This window comes from Anas platyrhynchos, chromosome 1 (assembly GCF_047663525.1).
Source record: "Anas platyrhynchos isolate ZD024472 breed Pekin duck chromosome 1, IASCAAS_PekinDuck_T2T, whole genome shotgun sequence".
Lineage (NCBI taxonomy): Eukaryota > Metazoa > Chordata > Aves > Anseriformes > Anatidae > Anas > Anas platyrhynchos.
In genome coordinates this window covers 38,014,805-38,028,187 of record NC_092587.1, presented here as the reverse complement: position 1 = coordinate 38,028,187, position 13,383 = coordinate 38,014,805, and the positions used below count along the sequence as shown (strand labels likewise).

General features: G+C 44.3%; 1 protein-coding gene across 2 annotated transcripts in view; it reads left to right on the top strand.

Moving 5' to 3' along the window:
• Nucleotides 1-11,116, top strand: part of PTPRB (protein tyrosine phosphatase receptor type B) — a 63,102-nt gene extending 51,986 nt beyond the window's left edge. For both annotated transcript variants that reach the window (XM_038183780.2, XM_038183781.2), the window contains 5 exons: nt 2,638-2,760; nt 2,990-3,153; nt 3,619-3,754; nt 5,429-5,549; nt 6,367-11,116. In XM_038183780.2, coding sequence (XP_038039708.1) covers nt 2,638-2,760; nt 2,990-3,153; nt 3,619-3,754; nt 5,429-5,549; nt 6,367-6,389 — 567 coding nt within the window. In that variant the 3' untranslated portion in view covers nt 6,390-11,116. The remainder of the gene's footprint in view (nt 1-2,637; nt 2,761-2,989; nt 3,154-3,618; nt 3,755-5,428; nt 5,550-6,366) is intronic.
• The last annotated feature ends 2,267 nt before the right edge of the window (nt 11,117-13,383 follow it).

Below are 13,383 nucleotides of genomic sequence, written 5' to 3'. Positions count from 1 at the left end.
GTAAGCAAAGAGAGCACTCACACACTTCAGCGTTACTGAGCACCAGTTTCAGGAGGTTGTTTAGCTGCCTCAGCAACCCACCTCCCCATGGATGACCATATCCTGCACCTTCTGTAAGACAGGGACTAGGTCTGTAAAAAGGTTCAACTAACTTGAAGTAGTGTTCATCTAGTAGACATATGGGGATATTTCCTTTTAGTTTACCATTTCTCCTTGCGATGGAGAAAGCAGATGCATGCAGGCAGCAAGCCATCTCTTCTTGCACCTCACTGGCTCAGGGTGGGACCCCGCTGTCATGTCTCAGCAAGAGGCAGGGGAGCATACATCAGAGGCCTAGTTCTCATCTGTGCAGAGCTCTGAGAAGAGCGAGCACAGAAATGTTGTGTTATCAGTGAAGTGCTTCCCATTCCACCCACCACAAACATCTACAATGAGAACTCTCACTTCCATCCAAGTCCCTTCCCATCCCAGTCCCTGTTTATTGAGCTGAAAGGGCAGGAGGTGGCATCTCTCCCTGAATTCAGCTGCTGTTAGTACTGCCTTTCTTGGTCTCGTGAGGAACTTTGACTTCCCAGATGTCTGCAGGAAATACAATGCAGCAGAGAGGAAACAGTCTCAGAGATTCCTGGGGTGCCTGGAGGAAAACTTTCTGATGCAAGTGGTGAGGGAGCCAGGTGCCCCACTTGACCTGTTGTTTGCAAACAGGGAAGCACATCTGGGTGATGTGATGGCTGGAGGTTGCCTTGGGCACAGAGATTAAGAAATGGTAGAGGTTTTGATCCTTGGTGTAGTAAGGAGTGTGGTTAGTTGAACTACTACCTTGGATTTCCAGAGGGCAGACTTTGGCCTATTGAGAGACCTGGTTGATAGAGCCCCCTGAGAGGTGGTGGTTTTGAACTGTAAAGCCTGGACCTTCTTCAAGAACAAAATCTTAAAAGGTGCTGCAGCAGGCGGTCCTAATGCACCAAAAGACGAGGTGACAGGGGAGATCAGCCTTGCTGAAACACAGAGCTGCCTCTGGAAATAGGAAGAAAGAAAGCTTATAAACTCTGGCAGAAAGGGCAGGCAACTCAGGAGGACTGTGGAGAGTTTCTAAACTCTCTTTCTTCCTGTAAGTGACCTCCTGTATGTGTCAAACATTCGTAAGTCGATGGGGCCAGACTGGAGTCATCCAAGGGTGCTGAAGGACTTGGCACAAGCGCTCACCCAGCCACTCTCAGTAATTTACCAGCAGTGCTGGACAGCCTCCCAGCTGACTGGAGGTTAGTGCATGTGGCACCCACCTACAAGAAGGAGGATCCAGGGAATTACACGTCTGTCAGGCTGACCTCAGCACCAGGGAAGGTCATAGAGCAAATCACCGAATGCCATCACATGGCACATGGGGGACAATCAGGTGCTCAGAAGCAGCCAGCATGGGTTTGTGAAGGGTGGTCCTGCCTGACTTACTTATCTGCTTCTATGACAAGATGAGCCATGTAGTAGAAGAGGGAAGAGCCACAGTAGAAGAGGCTGTGGCTGTTGTTTGCCTGGATTTTAGTGAATGAATGGGTTTGATCCCTTTGGTGGCTGGTCCCCAGTGGTGTTCCCCAGGGCTCAGTATTGGGGCCACTTTTGTTCAACATTTTTATCAATGATCTGGATGAGGGGAGTGAGTGCACCTCAGTAAGTTTGCAGATGGCACCAAGTTAGGCAGGAATGTCACTCTTCTTGAGGGTTAGAAGGATTTGCAGACAGATCTGGACAGACTGGGTCAATGGACTACATCCAACTGTGTGGCATTCAGCAAGGGTAGGAGCTGGGTGCTGCACTTGCATCATAACAGCCCCACGCAGTGCTACAGGCTTGGGGAAGGGTGGCTGGAAAGTTGCCCATCAGAAAAGGACCTGGGGTGCTGGTCAACAGGCAGCAGAACATGGTCCACCAGCGTGCCCATGTGGCCAAGAAGACCAGAGGCATCCTGGTCTGCATCAGAAATAGTGTGGCCAGCAGGACTAGGGAAGTAACTGGTCCATCAAACACTGTGTTCACTTTTGGGCTCCTCAGTAGAAGAAGAACAGTGAGTTATGTGACCATGTGCAGGTGAGAACAGTGAAGCTATTGAAGGGACTAGAAAACAAGAGTGATGAGGAGCAGGTGATGAAATTGGCTGATAAAGCTGTTCATTCTGGAGAACAGGAGGCTGAAGGGAGACCTCATCACTGTATGCAGCTACCTGAAAGACGGTTGCAGCAAAGACAATGTCAGTCTCTTTTTTTCATTGAGTGATAGGATGCAAGGAAACTGTCTCACATTGTGCCAGGGAGGTTTAGATTGGACATTAGGAAAAATTCTTTGTGGAGAGAGTAGTCAAGCATTGGAACGGGCTGCCCAGGAAGTGGTGGACTCCCCATCCCTGGAGGTATTTAAGAGATGTGGATGTGGCACTGTGGGACACGGTTTAGTGTTGGGACTCAGTAGGTCAGGTTGATGGTCGGACTTGATGATCCTGAAGGTGTTTTCCAACCTAGATGATTCTGTGATCCTTCCTTCATCCTTAGGCACAGGAGGGCTGAAGTCTGCTCCTGCTGGTTCTGCATGGAGGCACCGTTTCCAGCTGTCACTGACATGGATCAATCTTTGTCTGTGTCCCTGCAGGTGAAGTGTGATCACTACTGGCCTCTCGACCAGGATTCCTTGTACTACGGAGACCTGATCGTTGAGATGCTGTCTGAATCAGTGCTCCCAGAATGGACAATACGAGAGTTTAAAATCTGCAGTGTAAGTTTGCATTCATCTTTTTTTGGGGGCGGGAAGGGGGAACAGCAGGAATAATTGGCTATTGGGTTAAAAATAACTGCAAGGCTAAATTATGAAGGTTTATTTTGCTGTAGCAGAGTTGCATCATGCCCAGCTCATCTTTGGTGGTAGCTGTAGCATTCTGAAGGTCCAGGGTGTGTGTGTCCTCTTCTCTTGGCTGTTCTGACCCCCCACTTTTGTACCCCAACAGGAAGAGCAGCTTGACTCAACGAGGCTCATTCGTCACTTCCACTACACTGTGTGGCCAGATCACGGTGTGCCAGAGACCACCCAGTCCCTGATCCAGTTTGTCAGAACTGTAAGGGATTATATCAACAGGACCCCAGACACAGGACCGACTATTGTGCACTGCAGGTATGCACAGCAGCCAGAAGTCAGCAGCACAGAGCCTTTGTGCCTGCCATTGGGAAGATCCCAAGTATTCCTACCTCTTAGGATATGGGCAGCCACAAAGGGATGACCAGTGGGCTCAAGTCCCCAGATGCATCAGAGCAGCATTCCCAAGGCACACGCACTCACTACTTTGCCCCAAAAATGATTCTCAGGGCACTACTGTGTCTTTGTGGGATCACTGGAGAGCACTTCAGAGTGTCTGCAGCTGCCATTGCTCAAATGGTTTTGCGTTCTTAAATTGCCTTTGTGCTGCTGGTTGTGGCCCAACATCTGGATCACAAAGGAACATTCTGAAAAGTAAATATATACCGAGGGATGAGTTTGGCTACATATGGATCTGACAGATCCATCGTTTACCCCCTTCTGACTGAAATCTCTCCCCTCTCTCCCCATCTCCTTTGAAATCTCTGGGATTTTCTTTTTCAGTGCTGGTGTTGGCAGGACTGGCACATTCATTGCACTGGACCGAATTCTGCAGCAACTGGATTCAAAGGACACTGTTGACATTTATGCAGCAGTACACGATCTAAGGCTTCACCGGGTTCACATGGTTCAGACAGAGGTAAGTTCTGGGTAGCCTGCAATATACAGCAACACCAGCTGCAGTATATAAACAACAGTCTCTCATCTTCAAGCACAGCACAGTTACTCCACTGTGAAATACTAGTTAATTCCTACTGATACTAGTTAATTAATACTACTATAATTCAAAAACTCTAAGCACAGTGACCTTGTAGCTTTGAAGTTTGTGTTTTACTGAGCTGCTCTGCCCATTTTCATTAATGGTACTGGAAGAATCGATCACCCTTCTAACATATTATGCAAGAGGGAGTATATACATTCTACAAGTGCAGAAAAAGTGTTCAGGATTTCTTTCTGTGCTTTTAAAACTGCAGGAAAATCACTTTAAGTTAATAGCAGCTAAACACTTAGGAGCTGATGTAATGAAGGAGAGTTGTTGAGGCAGTCTGCGTTTTGCCTGGGAACTGTTAATAGAGGACTCAGAATGTTTGATGGGTCTGCCTGTATTAGCTTGATGCTAATGGAGCTCTTTGTTGCAATTTGGAAACAAAAATATCCCTGGCTGAGCTTCTTAGCAGAAGTCACACGAGTATAAAGAAAGGTGCCATTGGGAATATAAGAGAGATTTCCCAGAACTGTCTTAATTACAGAACGCCTCCTCTTTTAAGGGAGACAGGTTCTCAGCCTGATCTGGGCATCCTCAGAGAGGAATACCTTTTACCTTCCACATGTTCCCACCATCCATAGTCAACAAAGGCAGACAGCAGGCATCCTCCCTTTCCTACTGCCAGAGCACTGAGAAAAATGCACAGAGCAATAGCTGAATTTATTATGGAAAATAAATAGATAGAAGATGGAGGGGGAATAAATGTGCTTATTGAAGTAGTTTTATTTTTGAGATGAAGTAATATTAAAAAAATACATCATATAAAAGATGCTTGGCCTAATTTGGGGGTACCCTGCTCCACTAATCGCAAAGCAGTAACGACCCATTTCATAAACCCTGAAGGGCGGCAAAGCATGGGGATTTAACAATCTGTTCTATCATGGTAGATAGTAACATCATGCTGACCATCTCTGCATTGGTTGTGAATGTCATCTTAGCTCCCTTCTAGTGAGACACATTCTGCAGAAAAGATGGTCTGTCATTCACTGCATATTCAAAAGCAGTCTTATAACTTGTATTGGACCAAAAAATACAGTTTTTGCCAACAAAATCTAGATCATGAAAGTTCTAGGAAATGTTGACATATTTTGATAAAATTATGTGGAAAATACATCTTTTCAGAACAAAAAATCAGGAAATTGTCTCTTCCCTGTGCTTCCCTGTACATACCAGTTGCTACTCACACAGGTTATCTAAGCATTCAGAAGTAGTAGCTGTGCAGCATAGCCTCAAGTCAAATTATGCCTTACAGTTGGTAAAGCTTTCAGTCATGACATAAAAAAACATATTATGACAGTCAAAACATATTGACAGTCAAAACATGTTATGTTAGTTTATGTTTTAATGGTACAGTTTCTAAAAACAGATGATCTCAAAGTTCACTACATTGCCACTGTGAAAAGGAGATTGATTCCAGAAGTACATTTTCACTTTTAACACCGCTCTTGATTCTGTGGGAGTCAGCCTGTAATGATTTTTCACAATAAAGCAAATGAAATCATGAAATTTTCCAGAGTGACTTAAAAAGAAAAAAATAATCTTTTGCAGTGTCAATATGTCTATCTACATCAATGCGTGCGAGATGTGTTAAGAGCCAGAAAACTTCGCAGCGAACAAGAAAATCCCTTGTTTCCAATATACGAAAATGTGAATCCAGAGTATCACAGAGGTAAGTGGAAGTTTATCAAATTATAAAGTATTTCAGATGTAATAGATCACTGACAATGTAATTAAGGGGGCAAATTGCTCTATCCCTTGCCATTGATGTTTGTTCTCTTCTTGGACATTCAGTTCTTCACTGATCTTTTCTTGTGACTCTTGCAATTTCATCTGCTTTGTAAGAGGCTTGCCAACCATGTTTCAGCAACTTCATTTCTTTCATTAGTAGTATTTATAGCATCTCTTCCTGCTCTTGCCTTATCATCATGCTCTCCTTGTCTCACACTTCATGATACTTATGCTGTTGGATGAACTGAACCCCTTCCCTAGCCCGATACTGGCCTCCTCGTTTACCTCACAGCTGTTTACACCATCTACTTTTAAGCATACTGAGGCCACTGGCTGGGATCCCTGGTCTCTGTAGTCATCCATGGTGTTCATCTTCTGTCCTGAATCATCCCCATTTTCTGTTCTAAGGTGGCTTTAGGGGACTTTCTGCCTGGCCTACCTGTGTGTGTCCAAGGCTGGGCTCTTTCCTCCTCCCACAGCTCTCCATCTTTACAGGCTTTTTTCTTCCTAGCCTATATCCAGTTCCTTGGGCTATTCCTTGGGGAATTTAGAGAATTAGAGAACTCCTGTAGAGAACTGAGAGCTATACCCACTGAAGGCACTGAAAACCCTCAACCCATTTAGGTTCCTGGGCTGCCTGTACAGGTAGGCCTTGAGAAAGAGGTGCCAGGAAACTCAGTCTTACTTCAGGCAGAGATGAACATGAAGCCACCTGTGTTGTTTTATTTTTTCCTAATCCCAGTTTTCCTTGTTTTCAGATGCTGTTTATTCAAGGCACTAAGAATGTTACAGACACCTGCATTTGTGACCACATTTGTTAACTAGGGACTTTGTTGTTTTTTTTTTTTTAAAATGTATGTATTTCATGCACTAGAAAGGTGCCAGACCTTTCTATTGAGACTGTATTATTTATTGGTCTGGTGTTTTTTTAAAAGATATATAATTTAAGTGTAATAGATGTTAATGTATATAATTGTATTTTGGCATTATGTAAATATGTATTTTTTCTATAATGTTTATATTAATATTAAGCTTCAGATAATACTATTTTTTCTTATCACAGTTTTTATGAACTGTTCTACGTAAACTATTTTAAATTGTATGGCTAACAGGACTGCTGCCTTTTGAGCAGGTTATGTATTGGCATTGAACACACAGGAAAAATCCTACAAGGAAAGCCTCATTTTTTATTTTTTTTAACTAGTTCAGTGTTTGTGAGATGAAATAAGCTACTATTAGGAAAGGGAACAGTAGTCCTGCATAAGAGTTACAATGCTACTTTTCACTTTAACCTTACTGCTTGTGATCTGACCAAAATGGATGAAATCCATGCCACCATGACATATCTTTTACAGAACTCATTAACAGCCAAGTAAAACAGGGTCCACCTCACTAGAAGCAACTGTTTCAGTCTAATGTGACATAGTAGAAAAATATCAAACAACACATGCTGCCTTGAAGTCTAGCTGGCCTTTCCCCACACACGTGCTTTGAGGGGAACAGGTCCCATCCTGATTTCTTTACACTGGTTTAAGAGAGCAGAATCAGACCACAGCCTGTGTCTGTGCACTTTTACTTGCATACAATTACAGTAAGAAAAGTTTTTAAGAAAACACCTCATATGCTTATATTAACAGACCTATGAAGATGTAAAAGCTGTCAGCTTCCATAAGTCATTAAAACAGTGATGTACCATGACAGCACGGGAAGTAGAGGGGTTAGAAACTTACTGAAATAAAGACATACAAAATATATATCCCACAGTTTGTACAACTGGCTTTGGCTTTAAGCTGCGTGCAGTATAGCTGCCTCAGCCCAAGTGCAGGTCTCCTTCAAATGCTGTTTGCTTTCACAGAGGGAAAGCATGGCCCCAGGATGTCCTCACAGAAAGACTCCTCCACTTAGATATTGCCTGATGTCACCGCTGCAAGGGCAGATGGAATAGAAGGCTCATCATAACCCAGGGGATGTGCTCTCACGATGAGAGCTAATCATCACCCTGTGCTAATCATCAGATGCACTCAGAGCATCCTGTGATTAGCAAGAAGTGTAATCCAACAGCACCCACCAGGTATCCTGCCCAGCCAAGCAGTTTAGGAACATCCTCTTTCCTCTCCAAAAGAGGCTTTTCCTTCAAGGAACTGATTTGAACACTCTGCTCAGCTGTTCTTTGTCTTTGAAGAGCATTTTATAAATAAATAGAAAAGAGGCAGCACGCAGTTCATCTCCTTCACATGTAGGAAGTGTTTGGTAGTTCTTTTATCTATTCATTCCTTCTTTGCTTAGAAAACCCTTAGCCTGCTTCTGAAGACAAGTGCCTAGATTCCACTTCTATTTTGGAGAGAAATCAATATTTCTGAAGGCCTCCAGAGAACCAGCCAACGCATCCAAGTGCCTTAGTTAGAAACTGCAGTGACTCTGGGAGAAGATGACCGTGACTTCACCGTGGAAGTGTGACTTCACCATTGGAGCCACACTCTCCCTGTGTGACGATGGGTGAAGAAGTCTGCAAGGTTTCTCTGTCAGAGTTTTCTTAAATCATTCTAAAACAGAACCAGAAGACTGTGCACATCCAAGTCACTCAGGTTCTCCTGCAGAGAAAGAAACAGCCTGATAGTGCCTTTTCCTTACTCCACCTGGAGTCTCATCCTTTCTTGTCAAATACCCTCGGCTGCCTCAGAAGCAACCTTTCATATCAGCTTTCACATCTGCTCAGAACATGTAGGCTCAGAAAGCTTGTAGGTATCTGTATGAAAATGCTGCTTCTTCCTCCTGTACGCCCCTATTGGCCCCCACACAAACCTGATTCACCGCCCTTAGTGGGACCTGAAGAAGAAAGGACCAACATTGCAGCAGAAGCCACCTTCACAGAGGGAAGTGTTGGCAAAAGCACAGGGAGGGGTGCAAATTTTCTGCAGGCCTCTTCTCTGTTTCTTGTGCTGCAGAGACTCCAGGTTAGCAGGCAAGGACAAACAGGCATGGCAGCTTTAGATTGATCATTGGGTCTGCTAATAACAGCTGAACTTAGGGCATCATGGAAATTGCTTTTGTGCTACGTGCGCTGCATTTAGCCCTTTCTTTCTGCGGCAGTGGCTGCAGAATGAAGCTCATGTTAGTTACCAGCCGTACAACAGCACCGTGAGGTTGTACCACGTGTGCTCTGTAAATGAGCTCACGCGATGTATTACGGGGTCATTCTGTATGCTGAGGGAAATGGAACTCGCTCAATAACGCACGATTGGATGGCAGCAGTCTGATTGCATACTACTATATATGTATGTTGTTCGTGGTTTTCAGACGGGCACATCATTCAGCTCTTTATTTCAGTGTTGTTTCTCAGAGGGAACTCTGTAGGGAACACCTATAGAGCTCACAAATCTACACCCAAAGTGACGGTGTCGTAGCAAACACCTTTTCTCTCAGCTCATAATGGACACAGTGCATAAGCCTCTTCCTCCTCATCACTTACTAACATGACAGATGACCTTAAGCACTCTGGCACAGTGCTCTTGAACAGCTTCATGTCTCTGCCTAGTTAGGTCATGCAAGAAACTGTACATACACTGCATTGCTCTGGTTCTGCTTTCTGGCCAATTCTGGTCCTATGAAACCGGTGTAAATCCACTGAGAATAAGTATAAAGTATCTATGTAGCATTTTTTTTAATGTAAGACACTTACTTACCAGTTTAATTAATTATATTTACTGTGCCTCTAAGCTAAACAACAGAATCAAAGGGAAATTATTAATGTAACAAGAATGGACTTGAAGAAGCCTGTTTACTGAACAAAGATGGCTCTGAAGGAAGGAGACATCCTCTGCTGAAGAGGGTGCTTCTGTTGTGAATGTCCATGAATGATGTTCAGACTTCCCTTCTTGATGTTTCCCAATAATAATGTTTGAAAGCAAGGCTAGTGTTATTGCTGATCCATAAGCTAAGATTTGCACACTTGGAGCCCAGTCCTGTGAATATCCACATTGTCCACAAAGCTACCTGAATACCTTACTGAAAGTCAACTGGAATGTTTGTCTGAAAAATACCATGCAACTTGTGAAGCACTTGCAGGGTTGGGCTTTTAGGTTAATTCAAATTTTTGTATTGAAAGTTATTTAATAATGAAAAAAATATAATTAATGTTTTTAATCCGTGCAATACAATTACAAGATCCACTACCGATCATAGAAAAGAAGTAGATTTTGCATAGCTGGAGTTGATAAATGATATTTTTTGTTACTAATGGAACACAAAAGTGGGTGAGAAATAGGCATACTGTGAAGATGTCATAAAAGTGCAACTTTATACATTTTTCTCTGCTGCTATAGTTATTTATACAGCTTATATACGTGCCTAAAATTGCCAGAAATATTATTTTATGCCATGATATACTATGAATTTTCTTTCAGTTGTAGAACAGAGAAAAGAATATGTGTGAGCTTTATGTTTATATTATGTATTGTATATGGTTATCCATGCTTTAATTTAGAAAGCAGAAAGTCAAATACTGAACAGATCGGAGTACATGAGCACTTAGCTGTGCTCATCAGCCTGGGAGATAATATGTGGGCTAAAGGAATGAGCAAATAACCATCTAATCACTGTATTAGCATCTCCTCCCAGGGTCACAGATCACAGAAACACGTCTGACATTCAGAGATGCAGCCTACAGCAGTTACAGCTTCGATACCAAGGAGTGGCACGTTGGGTGCTTAGGTTTATTCAGATTTCATACCTTTTTTTTTTTTAAACAAAACACATTATGAAATGACAACCCCACCCCTCACGGTCCTGTCACAAATGTGTGGGCTCTGGAGGCTGCAACTTTGAATGAAAGGTGAGTGTGCACCACTGCATGTAGGCAGCTGGCTTTGGACCCTGTGCCCTTCATTGTCTCTCCCAAGCTGACAAAGTCAAACTCCTGACCTGTTGGTATGGCTAAAGCAAAGAGGTCTGTTACCAGTGACCCCACAGATCAATAGCAAGTTCAGACTGGGATATTTCTTTAAGACTGGCAGGAAATACTGGAGACTAGGGTCTCGCTAAATTTAGCAAATACTGTGGAATTTGGGCACAGACAGTGTCAATGATGCTGGTAGATTGATATACATGACTTGGTTGTTTCTTGGTTTATTTGAAAGCTAAAGAAATACTATAAGTAATGTCAAGTAGCTAAATATATATTGCTCTCTACCAGGGCTGTATGTTATAGTGAAAAAAGCCATGATTTTGAAATACAGCTAGCCATAAATTCTTTGCCAGTGCCTGGAGTAAAGTGACTGAAAAATTCTTCAGCACATACTCCATTGTCATATGCTATATAATTACTTATATTTGTGTTCCAAACAAACACTGGGTGAACACAGAATTGTGCTACTCTTGTCAATTTAATTTATGTATTTGTTAAGTATATTTTTATATTTTTAGCTACAGTCAACAAATCAAATATATTTGAGTGTATTTTACACATTTTTATAAATAGTTCATGAATAAAACATTCATTTTAAAAAATCACATCTTTCTTTGTCTTCTGTTTGACTGCCTTTGCATTATGGATTTTGTTGTCCTGCTGCTCACAGAAAAGGTCATAAGTGAGTTTGATTTCAAGTGAGATGGTCTTCAGAGAACATTAAATTCATCAGGAGCCTCAGCCTATTGGGGAAAGGGGCTCTTGTTGCCTGCTGGCTGGATTAGTGCCCATGCAGAAAGATACAATTGTTCCACCCCTCAAGTTCTCTGCCCTTATCCCCAGACAAATTGTCTGGATTATACAATGTGCATTTGAAACAACGGTGCAACTCAGGAGCTTGAGTGCCTGTTATTTTAGAGATGTTTTGCAAAGCAGTTGTACCAATTAAGGCTGCACTGGAGCTACATCTCTGTCTACCACCTGAAGATCTGAACCACTCTTTATAACAAATATATTTTTTCTGCTCCCCCTCTCCACAATGCTTAAAACCCATTAGCATTCTCAGGGGTTCAGGGACCTCAGCAGTAGTATGTTTATTGCCAGTCCTGTGTGTGTCCATTAGTCCTTATTTGTCACCAAAAGTGTTTAGAACAAGGTGATTCAGTTTGTTTTAAAGGAAGAATGATGTATTGGGTTACGCATTGTACTGTGAGCTATTTGCTGAGAGGCTGTGTACTGAAGGCTGTGTTGTTAGATATGTCCTGAGGAAGGTGTTAGATTTTTTTCTTGGTGATGTAAAAGCTTACCTCTTCAGCATACTCCATCCTGAAGCCAACGCAGGCACAGAAAAGCAGCAATAAAGATAATGTATGGTTAGTATCTCTGTGCAGGAGAAACATGGCCAGCACTGCAGACAGGAATAAATACAGATGATTTTACAAGGTGCAGCAAGGAAACCAAAACACAGAGGGTCTCCGACACTTTGGTTTACCAAGAAGACAGAATTTGGTTGGCAATAGCAGTACATCAGCAAATGCCACAAGTGAAGATGCAAAGTGCTGCTCACCAAGCCTTTACACATCGCTCATATAAAATACCAGCCCTGACCTATGCAGACACCCCCCAGCAACAACAAAAGACACATAAAAGAGAAAAACAGCATTCCAATTAGACAGTGAAATAACATCGTATTGCGGAGGAGTTGCAAAAGCCGGGCATGCTGTTCCTGTCCCAGGGGGGCTTGGTAGCTGTTCTTATCTGCATAAAGAGGCGTGTGTGCCTCCTTCTTGGGGTCTGCCACCTGCAGGTGCCTGACGATACATCAAAGCGAGGTGCTAGCTGTCATTTGCATCTTCCAAAAACCTCTCCACCACAGGCAGCTGTGCTTCCTGCTTGTGGCTTGGGGTGGCTCCCCAGGGCTGTAGGGCTGAGCAGCGCTCTGAGGGCGTGCAGGCACCAAAAATCCAAGGAGAAGCTTTTTTGCAGACCTCAAAGTATTCAATTCTCCATGCCAAACATCAGCTTGCACCTACAGCTATAGGGTTCCACCCGGGGACCCCAAAAAGGCTGAAGTGCCCCACGTGCTGTCACTGACCAGAGAGGGTCCCTACACAGGAGGGGCCCAGCTCCAGGCTGCCCTCCCCGCACACCCCCTTCTGACCCAAATTCCCGGCCACACAGGGTGGCAGGAGGGTGTCCAGCCCCTGGAGGTGCTCCCAGTGTTTGCACACAGCTTCAGGGGATGAAGAGAGGGAGAGAAGTGCCAGTAGGCCCAGCTGTGCCCGGGCTCGGCACCGCCTCGCTTCCCCCCTCCACACAGAGGCCTCAGTCACTGAGCCTCAGGGCCGCGCACCCAGCGCTTGTGGGAACAGCAGCAGGGACAGGCGAAAAGCTAGGGCAAAAAGGGCAGAAACCACCGGTGTTACTGCGGCCCTGCTTGCAAAGCAGCTCAGAGGAGGCTGAACACTGCCAGGAGCCCGGCCGGGGCTGTGAGAGCCGCAGCCTTGGGCAGCAGCCGAACGCCGGGCACCAAGCGTCGCTGGCAGACACCGCGCTGGCGGGGACGGGCTCCTGTACATGGCCTTCCCCGCGTTCGTGCCAAAATCCCTGCCAAGTTTCACACCATGTCCTTGCTTGTCTTTGGTGTTCGAGCACCCAATCCTCCTCATGCTCCAAATGAGCAGAGACCTGCAGCAGATAACCTTTCACTGAGGGTAAAGGCGGAGTTTTCTTGCTCTCCCCACAGTGCTGAGGCCACAGTTGGTAGCTGGGTGCCACCCAATCTGAGCCCTCTCAATATAAGAAAGGGCCAGAAACCAGGTATTTCTGCTCCTGCAAGCTCCCCCATTGCCTGAGGAGAGGCACTGTCCTT